The 22,266-nt window shown below is 36.4% G+C and overlaps 1 protein-coding gene across 3 annotated transcripts in view; it reads right to left on the bottom strand.

Moving 5' to 3' along the window:
• HERC2 (HECT and RLD domain containing E3 ubiquitin protein ligase 2) overlaps nt 1-22,266 on the bottom strand; it is a 108,597-nt gene that overhangs the window by 46,684 nt on the left and 39,647 nt on the right. For all 3 annotated transcript variants that reach the window (XM_064646222.1, XM_064646223.1, XM_064646224.1), the window contains exons 15-45: nt 21,767-22,018; nt 20,661-20,854; nt 19,925-20,125; nt 19,067-19,295; nt 18,868-18,992; nt 18,294-18,472; nt 17,174-17,358; nt 16,662-16,817; nt 16,231-16,416; nt 15,215-15,385; nt 14,985-15,088; nt 14,724-14,874; nt 14,098-14,312; nt 13,105-13,237; nt 12,881-13,008; nt 12,563-12,758; nt 11,827-11,963; nt 11,147-11,320; nt 10,934-11,070; nt 10,695-10,846; nt 10,080-10,271; nt 9,068-9,255; nt 7,282-7,474; nt 6,481-6,663; nt 5,740-5,924; nt 3,949-4,096; nt 3,661-3,857; nt 3,198-3,428; nt 2,397-2,532; nt 1,679-1,822; nt 111-253 (exon numbers count right to left, since the gene is read on the bottom strand). In XM_064646222.1, coding sequence (XP_064502292.1) covers nt 111-253; nt 1,679-1,822; nt 2,397-2,532; nt 3,198-3,428; nt 3,661-3,857; nt 3,949-4,096; nt 5,740-5,924; nt 6,481-6,663; nt 7,282-7,474; nt 9,068-9,255; nt 10,080-10,271; nt 10,695-10,846; nt 10,934-11,070; nt 11,147-11,320; nt 11,827-11,963; nt 12,563-12,758; nt 12,881-13,008; nt 13,105-13,237; nt 14,098-14,312; nt 14,724-14,874; nt 14,985-15,088; nt 15,215-15,385; nt 16,231-16,416; nt 16,662-16,817; nt 17,174-17,358; nt 18,294-18,472; nt 18,868-18,992; nt 19,067-19,295; nt 19,925-20,125; nt 20,661-20,854; nt 21,767-22,018 — 5,345 coding nt within the window. The remainder of the gene's footprint in view (nt 1-110; nt 254-1,678; nt 1,823-2,396; nt 2,533-3,197; nt 3,429-3,660; nt 3,858-3,948; nt 4,097-5,739; nt 5,925-6,480; nt 6,664-7,281; nt 7,475-9,067; nt 9,256-10,079; nt 10,272-10,694; nt 10,847-10,933; nt 11,071-11,146; nt 11,321-11,826; nt 11,964-12,562; nt 12,759-12,880; nt 13,009-13,104; nt 13,238-14,097; nt 14,313-14,723; nt 14,875-14,984; nt 15,089-15,214; nt 15,386-16,230; nt 16,417-16,661; nt 16,818-17,173; nt 17,359-18,293; nt 18,473-18,867; nt 18,993-19,066; nt 19,296-19,924; nt 20,126-20,660; nt 20,855-21,766; nt 22,019-22,266) is intronic.

Raw genomic sequence — 22,266 nt, 5'->3', positions numbered from 1 at the left:
AAAAGGGTTCAGTGTCACTTTTTTAAACCTATAGTCTAAAATGTTTCAATTAGGATGTGAATTATAAAGGGTTATTTATTAGGTTACTTAGCAGAAAACACAAACTCTACCTCAAGCTCCTGTTTGTCAAATATTGCTTTCACAGGTGATGGTTGTGTGGCAGATGACAGAAGTTGCTGTAAAAGGATCATGGGAGGCTGAGGTCCTTCAGGAGACATATCTCCTATGTCGGGAGAGGCAACTGCTCCATCCTCTTGAAATAAAAAACATTATTTTAACCAAAACCATGCAACATGAGTCAATCAGGAGACTTACTCTGAGGCCTACTGGTTGATGAAATATACTGTTATTTTTCACATATTTCTTCTTCATAGGAATCATGTGTTTAAGATTAAACCATGTGTCACAGTCTCCATATCAAAAAAAGCAAGTAAAAAATACGTAGATAAACAGCAAATTTACCAAAATACACCTAGAACATGTCTAGCAGAAACTACTCAGTGGAGAGTGAATTTGCATAGGTATCTTCTGAGTCCAACCTTTTTGCAATAAGATTATTACCAAGAGATCCTTCTGGGATAAACCATTTTTTGTAGAAAACCAACAGTCTCAATGATCCCAAACCCATGGTACATACTTCCTGGATTGGGTTATTTCCCCCATGATACACCCCCTGGAAAGAGCTCCCTATGGGAGCCCACAGTCCCTTCAAAAGAGGATACTTCTTTTGGATCCGCTTGCTCACAATTCTGCAACTTTCTTATTTAATGTCATATTCTTATTGGCATAAACGTTCATATTTCCTAGATATTTTCTGTGATTATCTCAAGAAAGCGTTCTCACTTTTTATTAACTCCAACAAAAGAAAGCCTTATTTGAAACAATAATAAAACAGTTACTAGTCCTCATGTAGTTATGCTCTTCTGATTAAAAAAAAAAGTGTTAGGGTTTTTTTCCCCTTAAAAAATGATGGCAGAAGTAAAATCATGTTGCATTCCTAAAAAAACCCTGATGATTCTGTTGACTTAAAATTGCGCAATTGACAAAAACCCGCAGAAATATAGGAATAAAGCAAATATATCAGAATATTTAAAGACAGCACGTTTCACAAATGCCCAAAGAATTAATATAAACTCTAAAGTTCTCAAATAGCTATCCTGAAAGCTGACAGAGTTATTGTATTTATTTTTATATGTAAAATGCATCTATAGAAGATCTAATTCAAATTATTAGAACTACAGTTCCTTAAAGTCCTTTTGAGATTATTCTTAGGGCACTGTATCCCAATACTTGTTTGACTGGAAACTCCAAAACATTTGAAGTAAAAGCAATAGCCAACTGAGAATTCATACTTTAGGCTTTGAAGTAGAAAAAGAAACCACTGCAAAAAACTTTCAAGTATTTTAAAATTACTTACAAAGCTTATTAACTACAGAAGACCTACAAATTTAGCTAATGCCAGTATTTCAAGCTTCAAATAAGCTTCAAAACCAAAGTTAAAAAGTCAAAATGCTTTTAACATACAATTTTAATTTAACATTCACAGATTTTAATTTTTTGTCTTTAAAGGGCAAACTGAAATTTCTACCCTCCAAATGCCATTAGCAAGGGTTATAGTCATACACTGTGTCTACCATCTAACCAAACAGCAGCACAGTCAGGTTGCATTTCAGAATACCTGCAGGATTTAATGCACACTCCTGAACAGCCGGCTGAGATAAGATCTGCCTTAGTGTATCCTGGTGAGAAAGCAGGGCTCGGCCTGCTTTCAGTATGTACAGCTTTAATTGCTGGCATCGCAGTAGATCCAGATCAACTTGACCTATCAGAAATATTAAGCAGCCATTAGTGCTAGGAATCTCTTGTATTAGATTAGAGAAGTTATCATTCATACAACCTCAGTCCAAACATCAGTTTACATCTTAACTCACTGTGCAAAAGTTTGTGAAATACCAATGATATGACAGTTTGAACAGCACATGGATTGAAGGTCTGCACACATTGTACGACCCATGATATTAAAAACAGTGCCTTCCTACTTTTCACACCCCGGACAATCATGCGGTTGATCGACAGCACAGTAAGTGCAGTTAAAATGTTATATGGATTCAATATTTTAAACAACTCAGTACAAGCAGTTCAGCCCCTAAACTTACTTACATTTTCTCATCAAAGTAAAAAAAGATACTTCACTTACAATGCAGAGCAATTCATCTCCTATTCATCTCCTAGCTAAACTTGTCTCCTAAGTGCGTATTATTCAATGTTGACTAAGAAAAAATGTAAGGTTGGAGTAAAATCTTTTTCTTATGTATGTTTGCTGTTACCAGTATTTTTCCCTGAGTATATCCATCTACTTCCAAACAAAACAAATCGTAAAAAGTCCCCAGTTGTACCTGAAAGACCCTGATTGGGAGATTTCATTCTTTGTTTTTCTATTTTACTTCCAGCCAGATTTACTAGTTGAGCCCAAATGGATAGCATAGGTTCAGTGAAAGGCAAGTTGTTCACATTAAAAGCCACAACTGGAAGCTAAACAGCGAGAGAAGAAACAGACAAAACAAAAAAAATGCAGGTAAGCATTTTCCTAAAATCCTACAAAATCATTCAAAAGTTTCAACGGTTATTAACTGAAGAATAAAAGTAGTATTTGTCTTACTGCTCTTGCCAGGAACAACTAGAGATGATTTCTATTCCCTACACAGCTTCTAAGTCTGTATTTGTACCACACAATTGCAGGTCTACATGATGAAAAGGCAGGACAGTGTCAGAACAAGGAAGAACTGTGGTCTCTGAAGCAGATCAAGCACTTGGCCCGTGCTTTCACTAATGGCATATCAATCAAATCAAGATTCATATGAAAACACCCAAGACTTTCTACATTGATTAGCAAATCAAGTTAAACGCAAATAAGCTCCTCTCATGTAAGAGCTATAAATCACATTGTAATGACTTGGGATTTTACCTCAAGTCAAAGAATTTTAGCCGTCCCTCCTCCTTTCATCTCCTCAACAAGTGAGGATGAGATTTAAAAGGCCCTACAGAGGTTTGGATGAGGACCATTTTAGATGTGCATTCTAGCATCGTATGTGTTCAGTGTCAATGTATTTATCCAATGAAGAATGTCCTCTTTGCACTGTATTAGAGATTTAAACCTTACCCTTCCCAGTATTAAACCCTCAATAAAACAAACTTACTGGTTTCAGCTGATTCAGAGGGCACACTCTACATGTCCGCATGTCATAGAACTGTACAGTGATTCTCCCTTTTGGGGTGATGCGTGTCACTGTGCCTTCTCCAAATTCATCATGAACTACTTGTCCACCCAGTCTCAAGCGACTGTCTATGCCACCAATCACAGCCAAGACTGCCATTAGAGCTCCCACCTCTGGATTCTCAGTGTCAGGAAAGTAGTCATCCAACACAGCCTAACAAAGAACAATAAAATTTAACTGTAGGGAGAAAATATATACTTCTATCTGCTTTAAAATACAAAGTTAATCACAAATAGTTCAACTTAAAAATTATAACACAAATATATATAAAAATAGAAAAATGGTTTCAAAATTAAGCTTAATATTGTTTACAAATATTTAGTGTTTATAATTTCAAAATAAATATTGCTATAAAAATGAGCTTATTTTAAAACGTGGAAACTACCCCTTCTGACTGTTTTCCTGCAAAGATGTGGGTGATGGAGGTTAGCTGAGAGTTGATGTACTTGTTTATGAGTCCATTCCATTGGCTGAGCGAATGGAGCGTCCTCAGCAGTGCCACTATCTCTTCTGCTAAAGTACTACTATGAGTGGCAGTTAGAGATGCTTGGGGCCTGGCCTTTCTCCTTCTCAGAGTAGATTCTGGAAAGACAAAGTAATTGCACAACAGTTACCGTTTAATGCACACATTTTCCATACATAAGAATAAACCACTGAGGGAAAATTCCTCTACCTCTGAGTAGTGGGATATCTGAAGAACAAGTACTAAGTAGGCTCCCTAAAAATCCAAACAGTTTTTCCACAAGAAATTTCATGTCTCTTGATCTTTCATTTTTATCCCAGGATGGAAGTACTGCTTTCAATAAATGTACAGCAAGGATCTAAAAAGACAACAAAATTAGTGTTATTCTATTCTAAGTCACCACATATTAAAGAAACTTTCAAATATATTGAGTATAGAAGAATGACATTTTTAAAGTTAGCTTTCCTTTGTAGTTCTTTCTACAAGACTGATTTCTTTCTAGCCGTGGAAATTACAGAGCTACTGATCTTCAGTTTACTAAGGGATATTTTAAAAGAAGTTGTGACAGTTCAGAGTCAGTAACAATTTTATTGGCACGTTTTATTAGTGAATCCAACCTCTTCAATACTTGGGGCATGAGACAAACACAACGCTGGAAAACAATGTAAATGACTAAAACACATAGGAAAAATCAGAATACAAAATGGGAAGGTTTGTTCAGATTCCAGACTCAGAAATTAGTACTAAGACATATTTCAGAATGAAAGTTTCCAAGTGTTCTGCAATGAGGGTATAATAGTTAAAATTCATGAGATATAAAGTTGAATGGTAGAAGGCGACAGTGACACCCAAAAGTAGTCCCTGTGAAACTAGGGCCTCTGACACAGTACAGAGGAACAGGTTGGCATCTCTATACCTAGACAGTGCAGGACTAACAAGGAACAGGGGAAGGTGCAGCACTTCAGTATCAAAGAGCAGATGGGGTTCCATATTCTGAATAGAAGCATTTCAGGTTTTGAGCTTCATCATTTTCTACCCAGAAGACCAATACAAGTGACTAACAGTGAAGAGAACTCACTTCTTCTAAACGTCTGTCAATAACACATCTTTCTAGAACTTCAAGGTCTCATCTTTTCGTTGTTATTAAGTTAGGTGCTGGTACACGAGGAATGGTCATTTCTCTGAAGTATTCCCTGAACAGAACAGATGACTCTACTGCACTAAATCCTGGGTGATGACAGAAGTCCCAGCATATGAAAAATACTGGCAAGAATTTGCTGGAAGATCACACAAAAATGAACAGGCCTTTAAGATACAAGGCTTCAGTTCAAAAATGCTGATGCCTTATCAAGGAAAAGATTAAGACTATCTTTAGATCCCCTAGCCTTGAAACTTGGCAGAGTTATTCCATAATAAGGTTGCTTTTCAGTCTCATGAAAAAGGCACTAACAAGATGTTAAGGAATGAAAAAGAAAAAAGAAAGAAAAAAAGAAAAAGAAAAGAAGAAATAAGGGGAAGAGGACAAGGGAAATACAATACCAAAATAAGATGCAAAGATGTAGCTTCTTAAGAGAGATTATAATTAAAATAATATTAGCCGTTTACTATGGAAGGAGGGACAGTAGCTAATACACAATCACATAACTTCTATTAAAATTGCACATTTTTCCAAGCCATCTTCTCGTTATTTTCTTTATTCACCATCTAGGAAACGTTACATGGGAGTTTCTGGAACACACTTTCAGAACACTGTTTTGACCTTTTATCTCCTTTCAACAGAACAAGGGAGTCTGTAGTACCCTGAAGGATCAAAACTTACGAGTGTATATTTTAAACAATGAATCCTCAACATAAAAAAATGTTATTACTTTTAATTAACTAAAAACTGATTTAAGGACATTTCCCACCTGTTCTTTTAAAATACACCTTTTTTTTTTTTAAGACAACTAAAGTCTACTAATTTTATTGCCTATCAAAGTAATTTGGAAATACACACATTACCTGTCTCTGTAGTGAAGCAGCAGTGAAAGATTCATGCCCCTCAACAATTTTCATTAGCAAAGTTATCCACTGAGATGTACTAAGAGTGCTGCACATCTGAGGCATGAGTGCTATGCTTCGAATGAATCCCAACGTGCACCAACTCCTATGCTGTTCTTTATAAACTAATTTATTTGGCAAGGAAGCTAAAAACAAAAAGATACATACATGTAACAGTTGACTTTTCCACCAGATACATCTATACACTACATGGGGCTCTCTTGGACAAATCAGAACACTGCGCTACTCCACTGTCTTTACATGAACGATTAACTTCAGCTTTAGAGCCTGTACTTAATTTTATTAAGTATGTCTTTAAAACAATTCTCATCATTATACTGTTTTTTCACTTGAAAGCAGTTAACAGCATTACTTCTGAAATTACAAAGAAGTTACAAAAACGAATATGACATAGTCATATTGTTGTGTCAAACAGAAAAAGGCTGCTAAGAAATTAATTGTCTAAGCCAACAATTCATATCTCATGCATTTTTTTCTGCCTTTACTGTTTATGTTCTACAAATGCTCAAGATCACTTACATTATCTTTAACAATTAAGATTTTTAAAGCTCTGAAAACGCATTTTCTAGCCTTTGGCCTTAAAGGATTAAAAACTAGTAAAAAAAGATTTACAAACTTACAAGACAACAAAGCACAAAACAGAAGCACACAGCTGAATCAGACTGCTTCTATATAAAATACCTGATTTATCTATTGTTCCACTCTCAACAAGCATACGGAGTAGACCACACAGTGTTCTAGTAGCATCACTTTGCATGACTTCAGCATGGACACCAGCAGAGAGACATAGTGTCTGCAACAGGTTCACAGTACTTGTCAGCATCATGGCAGTAGGGTGGAGATTCCTTTCAACTTGTTCTCCTTCTGAAGAGAGACACAAAAGGCAAAGGAATACATTAATACTGAGTTATTTTATTTCACAAAGGTTCTGAAACAAACATGATGTGAATCATTTGTTGTAAATATTTTCTCTGAGATGACTTGATAGGAAGCAGACCCTTTATTTCCAACTGCAAGAGCAAAATCTAAGCCAGATATTTTGTGCATACATTTTCAAGTTATTGTCTAGCAACACACAGCTTAGAAGAAATTCCAAGGGCAGTGCCAGGAATAGGGAAACAGTGTGACTAGATGTATAATTAGGTCATATAAAAAAATCAACTTTAGAATGGCATTAATATATGTTAAAATGTATACCTCCTGGTATCTGTAACTGAAACTATTTCAATTTAATAATACTATTCTCTTTGGCCCATGAACATGCAACAAATCTGATACCATCCTTTCTATCCTCCTTTATCATAGTAAAGTTACATTAGGAAAAATTCTGGTCAGAAGTGTACACCTATTAAATGAATCTTCATTGATGAAGCATTTGCTCCTGGTGAAAGAAATATTTTCATATTACAAGATATCAATTTTGAAATTTAACTAAAACTGTGCCTCCTTTTATTTAAAAAAAAACCTGTGGGTTTTTTTTACCAGAATCATCCTCGGTGTCTGAATCTTCTGTTGTGGGTTGCGTTGCAGGTGGTGGCTCAGCTAGTTTGAGATCGTATTTTCCCTCCTTTCCCATTCTGTAAGAATTTGTACTTCCAGTGTCCCACTGCACTCTAATCCAGCCATCTTCTCCCAATTCTCCAATCACACGACCCAAACCTGGTGTGGGTCCATCCTGACAGAACAGAAAGGCTCGATTTGCACAATCAACAGCACTAATTCGTATCCAAAGTGCATAAAATAATAATGCTGTTTCTTGTTGCTAACCTAAGGATTAGGTAGCAAACATTCAGTAATGTTTCGACATCTGCATGAAGTTGGAAAGCATTTCACAATCTTCAAAAGAAATCACACCAGTAAACTGTGTGTTTAGACACTCATGTTTAGATCTATTTTATCTATCACTTACATCTTACATAAGTAGTAATATGTCCTACAGAGTTGGAAATGTATAATATTGTAGTAAACAAATGATCTAATTTCCTTGTAATCAGAACAGTCTCCGTAAAGGGAATTTTCATCTCCAAAAATGAAGCTAAACAAATAATTAATCTATTTTATGTTAATTCTACAAGTCTTTTGTGGTAAATGGTCAGAATTGCACAGTGTTGCTTTAAGATGGTGTAGAATGAGGCTGGTTGGGAAAAACATGAGCTGGGCCTCTTGCTTCTCCTGCACCTGGCTTAAGCAAGGCCTAACAACTGAATGATGTCCGGAGCAAAGCAGAGGTTTCATGGCCCAATGTTGTTTCAGTGAGGCACAGAGCACCCAGAACTCTGTACCAGCCAACAGCCACACTCCCTTCTCCATGAAAAACAAGCCTTGTTATAACTCTGGTTCACTAAGGAGATGCACACAAAGATCCTCTGATGAAGGTCAGAATCCCTGCTGCCACTTCAGTAACATGGAGGAGAACCAAAGTGCTTATTCTACCTCTTTTGCCAACTATAAATTCTGAGCAAAAGTAACAAAGACCCTCATTAAGCCCTATTAACATATTAACTTACACACCCCATGGGATGCAGGTGAAGGAGAACATGGGACATGTAACACACGTATGACCAAACCCCATCTATAATGGAAATGGTTCCATTCCACTGGGACAGGACAACATTTTTAGGATAAAAGGGGGGCTTCAGAGGCAGAAGGGTGAACACAGCTCTGCCTCCTCAAGATCTGGTGACAGACTGTGTCTCTTCTCCTGAAAGGAAGCCTTTAGGTGAGCTCTGTGCTTCCAACTGTGTTGGAGCACACCCGGGCATATTCATGTTTTTAATATATATATGTGTGTGTGCGTGTGTGTGTGTATATATGTATTAGATCTCTCTTACTATACTTTCTGTCTCAACACATATTAATACTCTGTAGTTAGTGCATTTATCACCAGCAATCCTGAATCTGCTTTTCTGGTGCTTCAATTTTTTTTTCTGGATCATGCAAGTCCTTACTGAAACAATCAGACCTACAGTATTGCTTTGGTAAACTGCACTATTTGTGCATCTGTGCTTGTGCAAGTTCTTTCAAACTCAACCAGACTTATAATGCTGAATTGGCTATAACCAGAAATTAAGTCCAGGTGCACCCAGCCCCTCTGATCTCTAAGGAATGCAAGGGGGCTTATTTTCTGCTAAATTCCCATACACTTAATTTAACATTTTTGAAATGTAAAATGACCCTAAAGTTTGAATGACCAGAAACTTCACAGACAGCCCACTGAACGGAGATTTTAGATTATAACGCACCCAAACCTGTATGAAAGAAGTTGTACCTGATCACCCCATTTCCAGTCTACCCCTCTCACCACTCGGGTACCAATTTTCATCATGGCTGCCAGCTCTGGTCCAGAAACAGGGAGCTGAACAGGTGTAGTTTCCTTTCTTGACTCTTCAAGGACCGTGGCAGAAGCCCCATGAGAAGAGGCAATCATATCCTCTTCAATGTTGTCAGAACTGGGTCCTAAAGAGGCAAAAAACATAAAAAAAATTAAAACCTGCTACAAGTTTTCACATGTACCTCTGTCACGCATAAACGTTCAGACACATAAACTTTATAATGTAAAAGCAGTAATAAACAGGAAAAGCTGACTGAAGAGGTGATAAGTCAAATGACCTTTTAGAAAACCAGGTTTTGAATGCACAGGAATTTAAATACTTGAGCTTGAACAAAAAAATAAGTGACAAGAGAGACATGAATAACGATGATTCAATTGGCTCAACGGGTCTACAAACAGATTTTTTTGTTTTTTAAATCTGCAAGCTCTCCAGTTAAGTATAAGTCACAGGAACAAATGTTTGCTATTATCTAAGAAAAAAGAAAACCAAAAGAGAAAAAGCACAGCAATGGGAACCATGGCAAAACACCCCACAGAACTTCCTATAGTAGAAAAAAGAAAGTTGAAAGCTTAAATATCCAGACTGGGAATGTTTTTTAATGAGTAGAACAAATGAAACAGAGTGAGGAGAGAGCAGGTAGTTTTTAATGTTTTCATTTTAAATTTTCATTTTCAGTTTATTCGTAATGTTTCCACCAAACATTTGCTTTGGCCAAAGCAAAAGCTTAATAGAAAAAAAACTGTGACTGAATAAAGGCTACAGTTGAATTAACTTTCTCAATCACACTTACAGATGTGGCTTTTACATAACGGTAAAGGTAAATAGCATTAAGCACTATCTGTAAGCAGCAAAATCATTCTGCAATTTGGGTACACCAACAGGTAAAAAACAAAGGAGATTTATAAAGCACATGCTTTCTTCCAAGAAAGAAACAAGAAGATCCTGTACCTATCAGCCGCAGTGTTGTTTGTGTCAACGCCAGCATGCCAGAATTCAGGAGGAGGCTCAAGGTATTTGCACCATGCTGCAGTGTCAACATGTTGAGCATGACCAGCAGAAAACGTGCCTGCGGAATAGTCCCAAGACTTGGTCCTGCTGGATTCTCATTAGTAATTGTTTGCAGAGGAACAGGCTGTAGACCTAATTCAAAAGTAACATAAATAACAAAGTCAGCTCATATTTGGGAGCTACAGTAGAATAGGTTATTGATTCATTTGACTGATGGTCTAAAACATTTTTTATTCCCAGCCTGGCTTTAAGAACTTACAAACTGAAGATCCAAGAAAGCTTTTATAATGGTAAAATATTACTAATGAGTACTCAATCACCTGCTGCCAGGAAATCATCAACATACTCTTAAACACTGAATAGTGAGTTAACATGGGGTCAAGGTGGGGGGGTTGGAACAACACACAAACAGAAAGTCAAAGTAATTTTCAGCACAAAACAAAGGAAGTGATTTTCACATTCCAATTATTGGGAACTTTAAAAAAAAAAAAACAAACAGCACTATTAATTTAAAACAGTTTTCTCCGCAGATGAGAGCAACAAAATGAGATTCACCTAGTTCTTTAAATTTTGCATTAGCATCTAGCAGGATGTTCCGGACATTCTGAATAGCCCACGCATACAACTTTCCAAAAGTTACTTCTAACAGCATCCTGTTAAATGGTGGGATCAGATCGACATCCTTCAAGCAGTCAGTAAGAGGTTCCCTGCATAGAAAAACAACAACAACAACAAAAATAAGCATTTTTTTCCTATTGAAGAATTGTGAAAGCAAAAGCAACAAGAAGTTTTACCCTATATTGGCTCCTTCTGGAATAAGCCTCTGCCATCCACAGAACATAGCATACTGCACAGAGGGCAGCAAAAAATTTTTAGCTGACAGTTTCAGAATAGTATCTATTCCCTCCAGACGAACTTCTGCTCTTTCCAACTGTGAAAGAGAAGAAATAAATTATCATACTTAGGTAAACTGTTAATATGTGCAAGCCCATTTTCATCCAGTTTACCTGTTTTAATAAACATTTTCTCATTTTTTCTACATCCACCGGCTCTTCTTTAAGTGCAAATTCAACAATGGTGTTAAGGAGGGCAGACTGTGGATACAAGCCTTGGACATTTTGCTTCAGCCACTTGTATTTGTGGACACCTGTAACTGTACTCAAAAGTGGCTGCCACTTATCCTGCAAAACAGGAAGGTAGCATGTTTAAAATTAAATTGTTTGAAAAGTTTTAATTACTGAAAATATAAGTTATTTCATGTAAAACCATGTCCAAACTTAAAATAATAGAAAGGGGGGGGAAAAAAAAGGAAATGTCTTCAGAGCTCAGAAAAGAGCTTGGTATTATTTGGAACTCATTATCAAGTTTACAATTGCTACATAAAATTTCAAACACATTAATATTCAAAAAAAGACAAAGTAACCCATCACATTTTATTTTGAAATGAAGTTTTATCCAAGATTACCAATAATCTAAAAATTAGAGAAGGTATCTTTACATATGCTAAATACACAGTACAAGCTTATTTTTAAAAATTATTCCAGGTTTCACTGAAACAACATGCCACACTTAATTATACATTCCAAACACCATTACCAGAACATTAAGTGCCAAGTTATACCAATCATGCTATTTTTTCTTCTTGTTATTTTTATTCACGGGGTTGATTTAAAATCTGATATCCTACCTTGGGTGATTTGATTGGTATGGGCTTTTTATCTATAGGTACAGGACTGTGAGGCACCACACAGGATTCTTCTAAATCACTTTCTTCGTTTCCAATTTTGGATTCTTCTACATCAGCAGATTCAGATTTTTTTGGCACTATAAACAAAACCAGTATTATTCTTTCATGTAATTTGATAAGATTTCCACTGTCACATTTTTAGGTATTCAAGATAACCTAAGCACACAGAATTTTTAAGATCTGCCTGTAATAAAATGGAAATGCACTCTTGGTGAACTCCATGTCCAACTATTACCAAATTAACTCTGGTATCACCTGCAATATGCTTTTAACTTTAAAGACCAACTTCAAAAGCACTTCGGTGTCCACCACATTAATTTATTTCCAGTTGAACAGTTCTCTGACTACACTGCTTTAATAAAACACAATTTCTAAAAAGATGTCACTTCCAGTTAAACTTCATGAAAACCAATTCAGAGGGACTGATACTGAAGGATCATTTTTAATATACTGGAACACAAAAAAACATACCTCAAATAAACTTGACACTCTTGTTTGCCAGTTCCTGCTGTAGGAACTGTCATGCAACCATTGGTTTAGAAAACTTCAAGAAAATGCAGCAGAAAGCAAATGGCTTCAGTGCTTTAACTAACTAGAGCCGCAAACAGCAGCAAACCTTGAAATAAGGTAGATTTTCATTTTTTTCAAAGAGAATACAACATTAATGTTGCCTTACCTCTTTTTTTCCTTTTTTCTCTAATGATTTTCTGAGCTACCCTTCGCCATCGGGGCAAGGAACTAAGAAGTTTAAATTTAGACATTATAGAGAGATCATTGCAAACTGCAGGACGTAGTTCATTGAATAAGAATCTCAAACGCTCAATGACAGGAGCACAGACTTCCTTGTAAGAACGACCTTGTTCTTGATGGGTCTAGAAAAGACATTGAAAGATAAGGTTATTGTCTAATACACAATAAAATGAACAGTATATGACTTTTTAATAAAACATTTCAAGTGGAAATTAATCTAAACTTCAGCAGCTAAAAGGCTTACCTTAATCAGTGAGCACTTTGCTTGGTAGACAACACGACACACATCCACTACAGATTTTGGTAAGGTTTTGTGCTTTACTTGGTCAACTCCAAGGGTACCAGGATGAACAAGAGACAGTGCTACGTGACCTTAATAGGAAAAGACAGTCTCTGAATATGCATTTCCACAATCATCCATAGCAGAGTTTAAAGTGATCCTAAAAGATACACCACAAGCCTACCTACCCAAATCTTCATGCTTTAGAAGACAACATAGTAACAGACGTCCTACTTCTTCCACAGGATGCTCAGGAGGGAACGTGATTGGTGTTGTTAAGTGACACTGTTTACAGTATCTTTCTATTTGACACAAGAAGTCCTACAAAAACACACAACAGCCTCTATTTAAATTTGTTTTTAAAATGCAATCAAAGGACTCAAAATACTACAGACAGCATTTCAGTAACACCAAATAATCTCCACCATCTGAACTAATATTCATAAGTGAGATACAACACACAGTATGCACTATTTAACACACAGCAATTACAACCCAGTACTACAAATACCCTTTATCCTTTTTCCTATATGAAGAGCAACATGGCTCAAGGAACAAAGCTACTACTGCTTTTATCTCTTTGTGAGATAGTCAGGTCACCTAAAACAATTTTCAATTGTCTTCTGATTCATTATCATTATCCTATGCTCCCAAGGACTTATTTGGGGTTTTTTGATAAAGCAGATGAACTCAAAGGGTTAGAAAATCTGACAGTATTACCGAAGACAGTGATCAATGAAAATCTTAGAGGTTTTCATATTATCCACAGTTCCAACTATGTGAAACCTGAACCCCAAAAAGCACAGAGGGATTTCTAAGACAAAGGCATACATGCACCTGATACAAAAAATACATTTGCATCTTGACAAAGAAAATTCCATCTTAGTTCAACTGGACATGAGTGGGATCTGTCAATGCTACTGAAACTTGACATGGAATGTAATGCACTCTTAATTTTTTTTTAGTTATCCCCTGCAAAAAATCTGAAGAAAAAAATGTACTGTTACACTATTAAGTGAAACATACAAATTTTATCCATTAGTAGTACTCAACCACTCCTTTCATATAAAGTAATTCTGAAAGAACTTTTTCAATTGTTTTGCTCTAACTTTTGGAGAATTTTCACCACCACTATCACCCTTCAGCAGCACTTTTTGTGCACAGAACTACTGAGGGCTTACCTTCACGGTGTGATCCTGAATATTATTATCCGCAATAGCTTGAAGGAAAGGTTGTGAATGGTCACTCAAAGTTAATCGATGTGTATATAGTTTTGATTTATTTGGGGTAGTGTTACCAGGTGAACTGCAATGGTCTTCATCTTTTTCCTCATTGTAACTGTAATGAATCTGACTAGTTTGCAAGCCTCCAGAAAAGATAGATGACTTCAACCATTCTGAAATAAAGAAAATAGAAGTGTATATTCTGATCAAAGACTAAGCTATCAGCAATTTCCTCTAATAAAGTGAATTCACAGCTTCAAATAAGGTTTAGCAGCTCTTCCATTTGCTGAAACAAATTAGTGAGATAACTGTGCTATACAGTCTCTTTTCTCTTCCAATATTCTATGTGGTATATTATGAAATTCTGGATATTTAACTGTTAGAAAGTATCTAATCCCCATCTAAATCTTGTAAATTACTGGATCTTGATGACTGTGGTAATTAATGTTAAGAATAAAAAACTTCTGCAGAAGACAGCAAGACCAAAGAAGATTTTCAGTTAATTTATTTGTCCTTTGTCGTCTTCTTGCATGCTTTCACATGTATTTATCACTTATTTAAGCTCAAAACGAAGTTCTGCTTACTGGCACATTCAATTTCCAGAGGAGAAAGCGGTGTGCTCATTGCCAGGTAGGAAGCGTGCAGTCCAAGGAGAAGACCCAAATTCCGTTCTGTGTCTATTAGAGGTGATGACAAAGTACTGAGATCTGGTGTTGTAATCACCTCCTGGTCAGGCTAAGTAAAAGAAATCAGAGTTGAAAGGTAGAACTAAGTTCCAACAAGAATTTTGAAAGCAAAGTAATACTTTACTTTAGAAAGGATTTACCCATTAATAACATTTTTACCTCTATATATTGGCCAACACAGAAAGCATGCATGGATTCCCGTGTGTCCTCAAATTGCAGAGCAGCTTCCAAAGCAACAACTGGGTCCTCACCTGCAAACTGAGCTAATGAAAGAATGAGATAGTCAATATAGTAACTAAAAATCTAATATAATAACTAAAAATCTGTTCATTTCATCCAGTCTTGAAACAGAAGTAATCTGTGTTTTCAAGTCAGATGAAAATTCTCACCAAGTATGCTACTTCCAGTTAAAGACTGGGTTTGGAAGTCCTTTATATCATACACTTTCCCATCGATCACTGTCCAAAATCCTCCATCTTTGTTATGGTTCTCTAGATCAGCCTTACGTATAAGTGTCACCTCCTCATTATTTCTGCAACTCTGGCCAGTAAAAAATGAACCTACAGGTATAAAAGAGAGAATTTATCAACAGAAAACCAGAAAGTAAGTTTTTTTGTGAACATTCTTTTAATAAGTGCCTAATTGAATTCTTCACTTCTGTTTAAAGGCTGCTTAGTTTTTGATATGCTCAAAAGTCAAAATGGCTATTAATATGTTCCTGTCTACATATTATGCAATTAAATTGTCTGTATACTGTGTTCTTTTATGCACTAATCTCTAATGTCACACTGTCAAAGACCTAGCGTTGCCCAATTATATGGCTGTTTTGTGTGGAGGTGGAGCAGAACAATCAGTGTTCTGGCAAATCACTGCTCTAATCAGTTCTTCCCCCAAATCCCTTCAGTTTTATTACTCACTTGCCTGCAAGGCATTTGCTGTATATTTAGTTTCAGTCTAAATGCAGATTTTTTTAATACAAAAGAAGCTTCTCTTTTAACCACAGACACAGTTCATATTATAAAGCGTACTGAGAAAATAAAAATTCCTTATTTCAAAGCTTTCATATTACTCACCCTTTATGTTACAGATGGAATTTAGTAACAAAATGTCTAGATGTACTACTCATGTTTTCACTGCAACTTTTCACACTCAAAATGCAAAATTATGTGAACTACTTCTTGAAAAAGTTGCATCTGTACTCTGCTTATCCTACCTCTCTATATGTAACTTCCTTAAGAATGTACTGACAGAAATAAATACTGCCATATGACTGCCATATGACTTGGTTCATAAAAACTGGTAAAGTAGAATTCCCTTCCTGAGAATAGTTCATGAACAGTCACCATTTTTATGTAGCTACTTTATGAAAACATAAATAAACGCCCCAGATGCTACTGATACATACCCATTATTCCTGGCCATGCTAAATCCTCATTGTCATCCCTTTCCTTTCCAGGGGCTAAATGGTTAAATCTGTCTAGATGTTCTAGCAAGCCAGCCAACAGAGGGATAGCACCAGCTTCCTGCATTAATCCAGCATTTTTACTGAGGAGAAGCACTATAGAAACCACCAATTCTGGAAGAAGAATGCCTAAAACAGAAAACACAGAAGATACATTTAGTTCAAGATTTACGTTTATTGCATCACAGAAGTAAATCACCATCAATATATTCTGCCTTCTATTACTCTTTAGCACAAAGCTCTTGCCTTCCTTCTCTCCCATCAATCAGAACATTAAACTGCCTCCTATTTAGTCATTTAGAACTTTCAAGAATGTCTGCAATATAACTTTAAAATTCCACGGAAGGGAAGAAAAGAAGGACAACAAAACCCACCTGTTAAATCTCCATCCACGACACGAGATACTTCTGCAAAATGCCTATGACTAGTAGAAGCAATGCTGGTTGCCACAGGAAGTATATCACCAATGTGTGTGCACAGAAGAGCAGCGTATTTCTTCAGTAACGAACCTACACCTAAGAGGTCGGGACCTACATAAAAAGGAGGAAGAGCACGGAAAACCATCACATAGTTATATATAAGTAACACGCTTCAAAAACTTTCAAACTCTTCTGAAACGATGCCACTCAGTACTAGCACTAATTTAAGAAACTACATATTTTTAAAAATTTATGGCAAGTTTATTATCTAGACCCTTTTATCTAGCAGAAAACAATTTAAATAAACTACTTTCCAACACTGTTCAGACAGACTCAGCAACTAGGCTGATAAATGAGACAAGAAGATAAAGTAACAAACTGGTATCCTGTAAAAGTTATTACAGAAATCTGTGGGGAGAGGGCAGGGTTTTTTGTTTTGGTTTGGTTTTTTTTAAACAATAACTTACTGTATGTATTAGGGACCTGTCCAACACAATCTGCTGGGTAAAGTTTACTAACAAGCAGACGCTGAAAACGGAGTAACAGATCCAGAGAAGCAGATCTCTCCTTGCTATAAAGTTCTTGGTCCATGCAGGAAGAAATGCGACGAGCAACATCTTTTAGTTTGGCTATCGTCTGTGAAGCAATGTTCCTAAGTGGCATAAGAGTATCATAAAGGGAGCTCAGAGTGAAGACAGTCCACAGAAACATAGGTTAAGCTTTTGCTAAAATTTCACACAAATATGTAAGAAATCTATGCAAAGTTTCTTCATAGAATGTTCACTTCTTCGCACTGTAGTACTCAAAAAGTCAGTGGTTTTGTGGATACAATTTGTTTAACACGATTCGTAAAATACCAAGTTTGTGTATTTTGTCATCACCCACTACAAAACACAGTCTGACAATTTTCACTGAAAGGCTGCAATGAAAGCCATGACAATACATAACTCAAAACAGTCTCAGTATTGATTAAATTACATGGTTGCCATCACAATTAAGTGAAAAAGCACAATAAATTTCTTGGTAAACTCATAATTACTTCCTGCTTATACATGCTACATATTAAATACTCCTCTAGCTGACATAAAGAAGCTTTGTTCTCAGCACACTATTGGTTATGCATTCACAACTCTGAGTCAAGAATTTAAAATTCAGGTTTCTTCCCCACTTACAGCTCCAGATACAGTCTCCTTGAAGCAAAATATTCAGTTCTAAACAAATAGGGCAAAACATTCAGTTCTAAATAAATTCATGGTGATTCTCCTACTTTGTAAGGACAGGCTTTTGAACATTTGTCCTATATTTGGTACAAAAACTTTCAGACTAAAGGAATAAGTACTAAAATCCATTAAAGCACAGCAGTAAGTCTTTCTAAAATTGGGTAATTAAGTATAGAACATTGCTTCTTAGCAAACATAAAACAGCAGAACTACAGACAAGTTAGGAGAATGTTCAATATTTTGAATTCTGAGGAGTTAAAAATGCTAACAGGAGACCTTATTTGCTAGCCAAATAAGGTGGACTAGTTCATAAAACATCTAAATACATCTTCTGTACAAAAGTCAAAGAAAACTCCCAAGCAATTACCTCAGTAACTGCTGAATTAACTGAACTAATGGTAAACTCTGTTTTCCTGCAGATTCATAGATTCCAGTATTAATAAGGTCTTTGTCCAATGGAGTTCTGCTCCTATGAAGCGTTGATGCATTTGCTTCTTGTTCATCAATTTCTTTTTCTTTCTGTGCTTCTTTTTTTGCTTCAATATCCTAAAAAAACAAATCAAGTTAAAGAAAACATATGAACTTCCACTGTGATTACAAAACATTTTCCTAACAAGTATCCATGGTAAAAAGATCAAGTTACTTTTACCTATGCCAGAAATGAAACACTTCCTAACAGACAAAATGTGTATTGTATATTCTGTAACAACCACATGGGCACAGTTTTTTCAAAGCAATTATAATATAAAAAGAAAGGGGAAGGGAGGAATGAGAGGTTGTAAAGGCAAAGAAGAGTAGAAAAACTCCACAAAACCGTGATGAAACCATGCCAGTAGTTGCTGCACAGTTCAAAACTGAAGGCATATTTACTCTGTATTTATAAGAGTAACAAATCCAGTACGCCACAAAAAAACCTGAACTACAAAGCTGCTGAAACACACCTGAATTTCTGCAGTGATAGCAGCATTTAGCGCAGACTCTAAGCCTCCATCAGCCATCAAGCTGCCCACCAAGAGGTCAATCATAAATCTACGTCCTGGGCTTACGTTCATTTCATTTCCTGAAACTAAGAGCAGGAGAAGCTATTAATGAACTCAAAATGCAAGCACCAAACGAATAAGTTTAAATCTCAGGACCAACCTGCACTGGGTAAGAGCGCTGAGAGCGCCCTAGCCCGCTCTTCCGCTGTGGGCAGTAACACAGACCATCCACTCTGCAGCACTGCTTGAGCAGCTGATTGCACTGTATTAAGGACCCCAGCATTGCTTGCCAACGTTACCACAGTCTGTTTCAGGCTATTGAGCAGGATACTGCCCAAACCTAAGCCAAGGCATTCTGGATCCACCTGATGACTAATGGCAGCATGAAGCTGAAAAAAAAAAAAGGGGGGGGGAAGCAAATTTTAATTAAGAAGATATATGAATTTGGCAGGGGTGAGGGAAAAGTCAATCCTGGAGCAATTGAGTAAGTTCACTGACCAAGATACAAGTTTTCATCTACAAATCTAATGGGTTTGGCTTCCCAAATGCATAGTAAATTTAAACCAATACTCATAAATTATGAACAGTAGCTGTGAACCCTGAAGTTCTGAAGTAAACCTAAAGAATAACCTAACTTGTTTCCACCTCACTACAACTATGTTAGAAAAAGCAGAACATTTTCAGTGACTGTCAGACACCAATTGAAGAGGACATTCACTCTTAGAAATGCTATTCAAAAGTCATAGAAATGCTCAAAATCTCTAAGTGGGTATAAAAGGCCTAATCCATTTAGATACTGTTTTTAGAGTTCATTTTTAATGAAACCCAAAAGCTGTCAACAAGAAAAAAACCACAAGCACTAGATGCCAAATTTCAGAGTAAAACCAATACTGTAATTATTTCACTTTTTAAAATCAATAGAAGTGTTTTAAAGCACATTAAATTTTATTTTCATCCAAGCAATTTACTGAAAACATTTAGCTCAATGACTGTTCAATGCGTAAGAAACCAAAGGTACCTGAAGCCTCAGAAGATTTAATGTTGCCACAGCCATACACTCCTTTTCCTGAGGAGGGGGCCAGTCAGAGGATCCATCCATTCCCTCTGTCACTTGTCTTAGTAGCAGATCTAATTGCTCAAATGTCATGGGGCAAACATCCACCACAAAAGGCACCCGCAAGCCTATTGACCATTCTGAACATGATGACCAAGCAAAACTCTGTAATTGAAACAATATACAGAGTTCCACAGTCAGTTATTTCCTAAATACAAGATGGCACTGATTAGAGATAATAGTGTAAAGCTAACATCTGCCTTCAAACAGCAAGAGACGATGCAGAAATAATACCAGCACATCTGCTGAAGAGAACCCTCCACTTGCATCCTTGGAAACATACATAAAACCCTACCAATCCAGAACTCTCTTATCATATTTTCCAAAGTGCTGTCATGCCAGTCCAGATACCTCACTATCTTTGCTGCAGGAAACAGTCTGGTTGACAACTCCTCAACTGCTGTACCAGACAAAACAATGCAGGTAAACAGCTACTTGTCAGAACACCCAACAGAGGGAAGCTAGTCACCCCTTTTTGGCAGAAGAACTGCACAAGATTTTTTTTTTCCAAGTCTTCATTTATTCGGAATAAGAGTGAAAATAAGAAAAGTCATGCAAGCACAGAAAGAGGGATTGGGATTAGAGTACAGAACTAATGTCAGCGTGAGACGAAACCAAATAATTCAAAAATAAAACCTACCTGAGCAGGCCCACAAGCAATTCCAACTATATGCTTTGTGTCTAATCCCGGGAGAGCTGCAGGCTCTGGCTTGGTGATACGCAAAGTATCAAAATGTTGACACTGATCATTGCTCCCCCAGCTATGCACTTCACTATCTTCAGTCAGTGCTAAACAATGGGTAGATCCAGCTGCCACATCTATCACTTTTTTTCCTGAAAGTCAAATATTGAAAATATAACTTAAACATTACAATTATTGACAGAAAAATATCAGAGATAAGGAAAACTGCTAGTTGCAACCATACTTAACACATTATGGATGTCAAGAGCCTCACCTTTCCTCTAATAGTGGATTGGAAGAGTACAGCAAAGGATAAACCGAAGAAATATTTTAAGATTCATAAGAGATAGCTTAAGTACAAAAGTTAACAAGTTTAAAGAAAAAAAACAACAAAAGATCAACTCTGTATCCCTTCTACTTCAAAACCTTTTCAGGAAAGATTTATTAAAAGATCTCCCCATCTACGATGAGAGACTGTAAAGTTATTCGTTGTCATTAGTTCAGAAGCTATTTTCAATTAGATCATTCAACACATATGAATAACAATTTTAGGAAAGACAGAGAAATAAAAAACATTTCTTCCTCATCCTCCCCCTACAGAATCCAGGTTTCTCACAAATGAAAGAAATACTCTTCATTCTGCTACAAACTAGTCAAAAATACACAACTTTAACACTACCTGTTGTCTGTAATTTTCATTGAATCCATTCACATACCCTAATCTAAGCATATGATATATATTTATTTGCATGACAATGCAAAAATACATGCTTTAAGTAAGCATTTCGGTGAACCTAGTAAAAGAAAACCAGTAAGAATAAAGAGAACACAAGACAAGCAACATTTAAAGTAGTCATAACAGTGTCTCTAGGTCTGCTAAAATCTTAAAGGCATAAATGCAGAAATGATGGGAAACGTGCACTATTACCTTTTCCAGTGCAACCAGCATCAAATACAAACAAGTACATGGTACCATCACACTAAAGTTTGGTTCATTTGTGTCCAGTAAAAAACTCCACCAACAGCAAAAAGAACTTTGGAATATTCCCAGCTCTGATAATTACCCTTCAAGCCTTCCAGCAGTTTGGGATAACGAACATGCTCTTCTGTCCCATGCCCAAGTCTCTGACTGTCACCTTTTCCCCAGGTGTAGACCTGGCCATCTTTGGTTAATGCAATAGAAAACTGACTCCCACAGCGAACTTTCACAATGTCCAGATCTTGAAGTTTTTCTATCAACTTGGGAGTCTTGCAACCATCACTGCCTCCCCTTCCCAGTTTTCCATAATCTCCATCACCCCAAGACCACACTTGACCTTTAAATCAAGAGAAAGAAAACAAAAAATATTGCACGGTTTTTATGTAATGACGTTATCTGTTTTGACAAGTAAGTTCTAAAAAACCTGAGATTCTGTAATAAGCGCAATTTTTAAATTGTTTTTCAAGAATAGCAGTTACTAGTTAATTTCTAATTTTTTTGAAAAGAAGGAAGAATAAGATTTGTAAAGTTTTCATGTTGATAAAACTAAACATAAAAAGTGTAAGATATAATATGCACTGAAAA

The sequence above is a fragment of the Pseudopipra pipra genome, chromosome 2 (assembly GCF_036250125.1).
Source record: "Pseudopipra pipra isolate bDixPip1 chromosome 2, bDixPip1.hap1, whole genome shotgun sequence".
Taxonomy (NCBI): domain Eukaryota; kingdom Metazoa; phylum Chordata; class Aves; order Passeriformes; family Pipridae; genus Pseudopipra; species Pseudopipra pipra.
The sequence above is the reverse complement of the archived record's forward strand: the minus strand, read 5'-3'. Positions and strand labels throughout refer to the sequence as shown.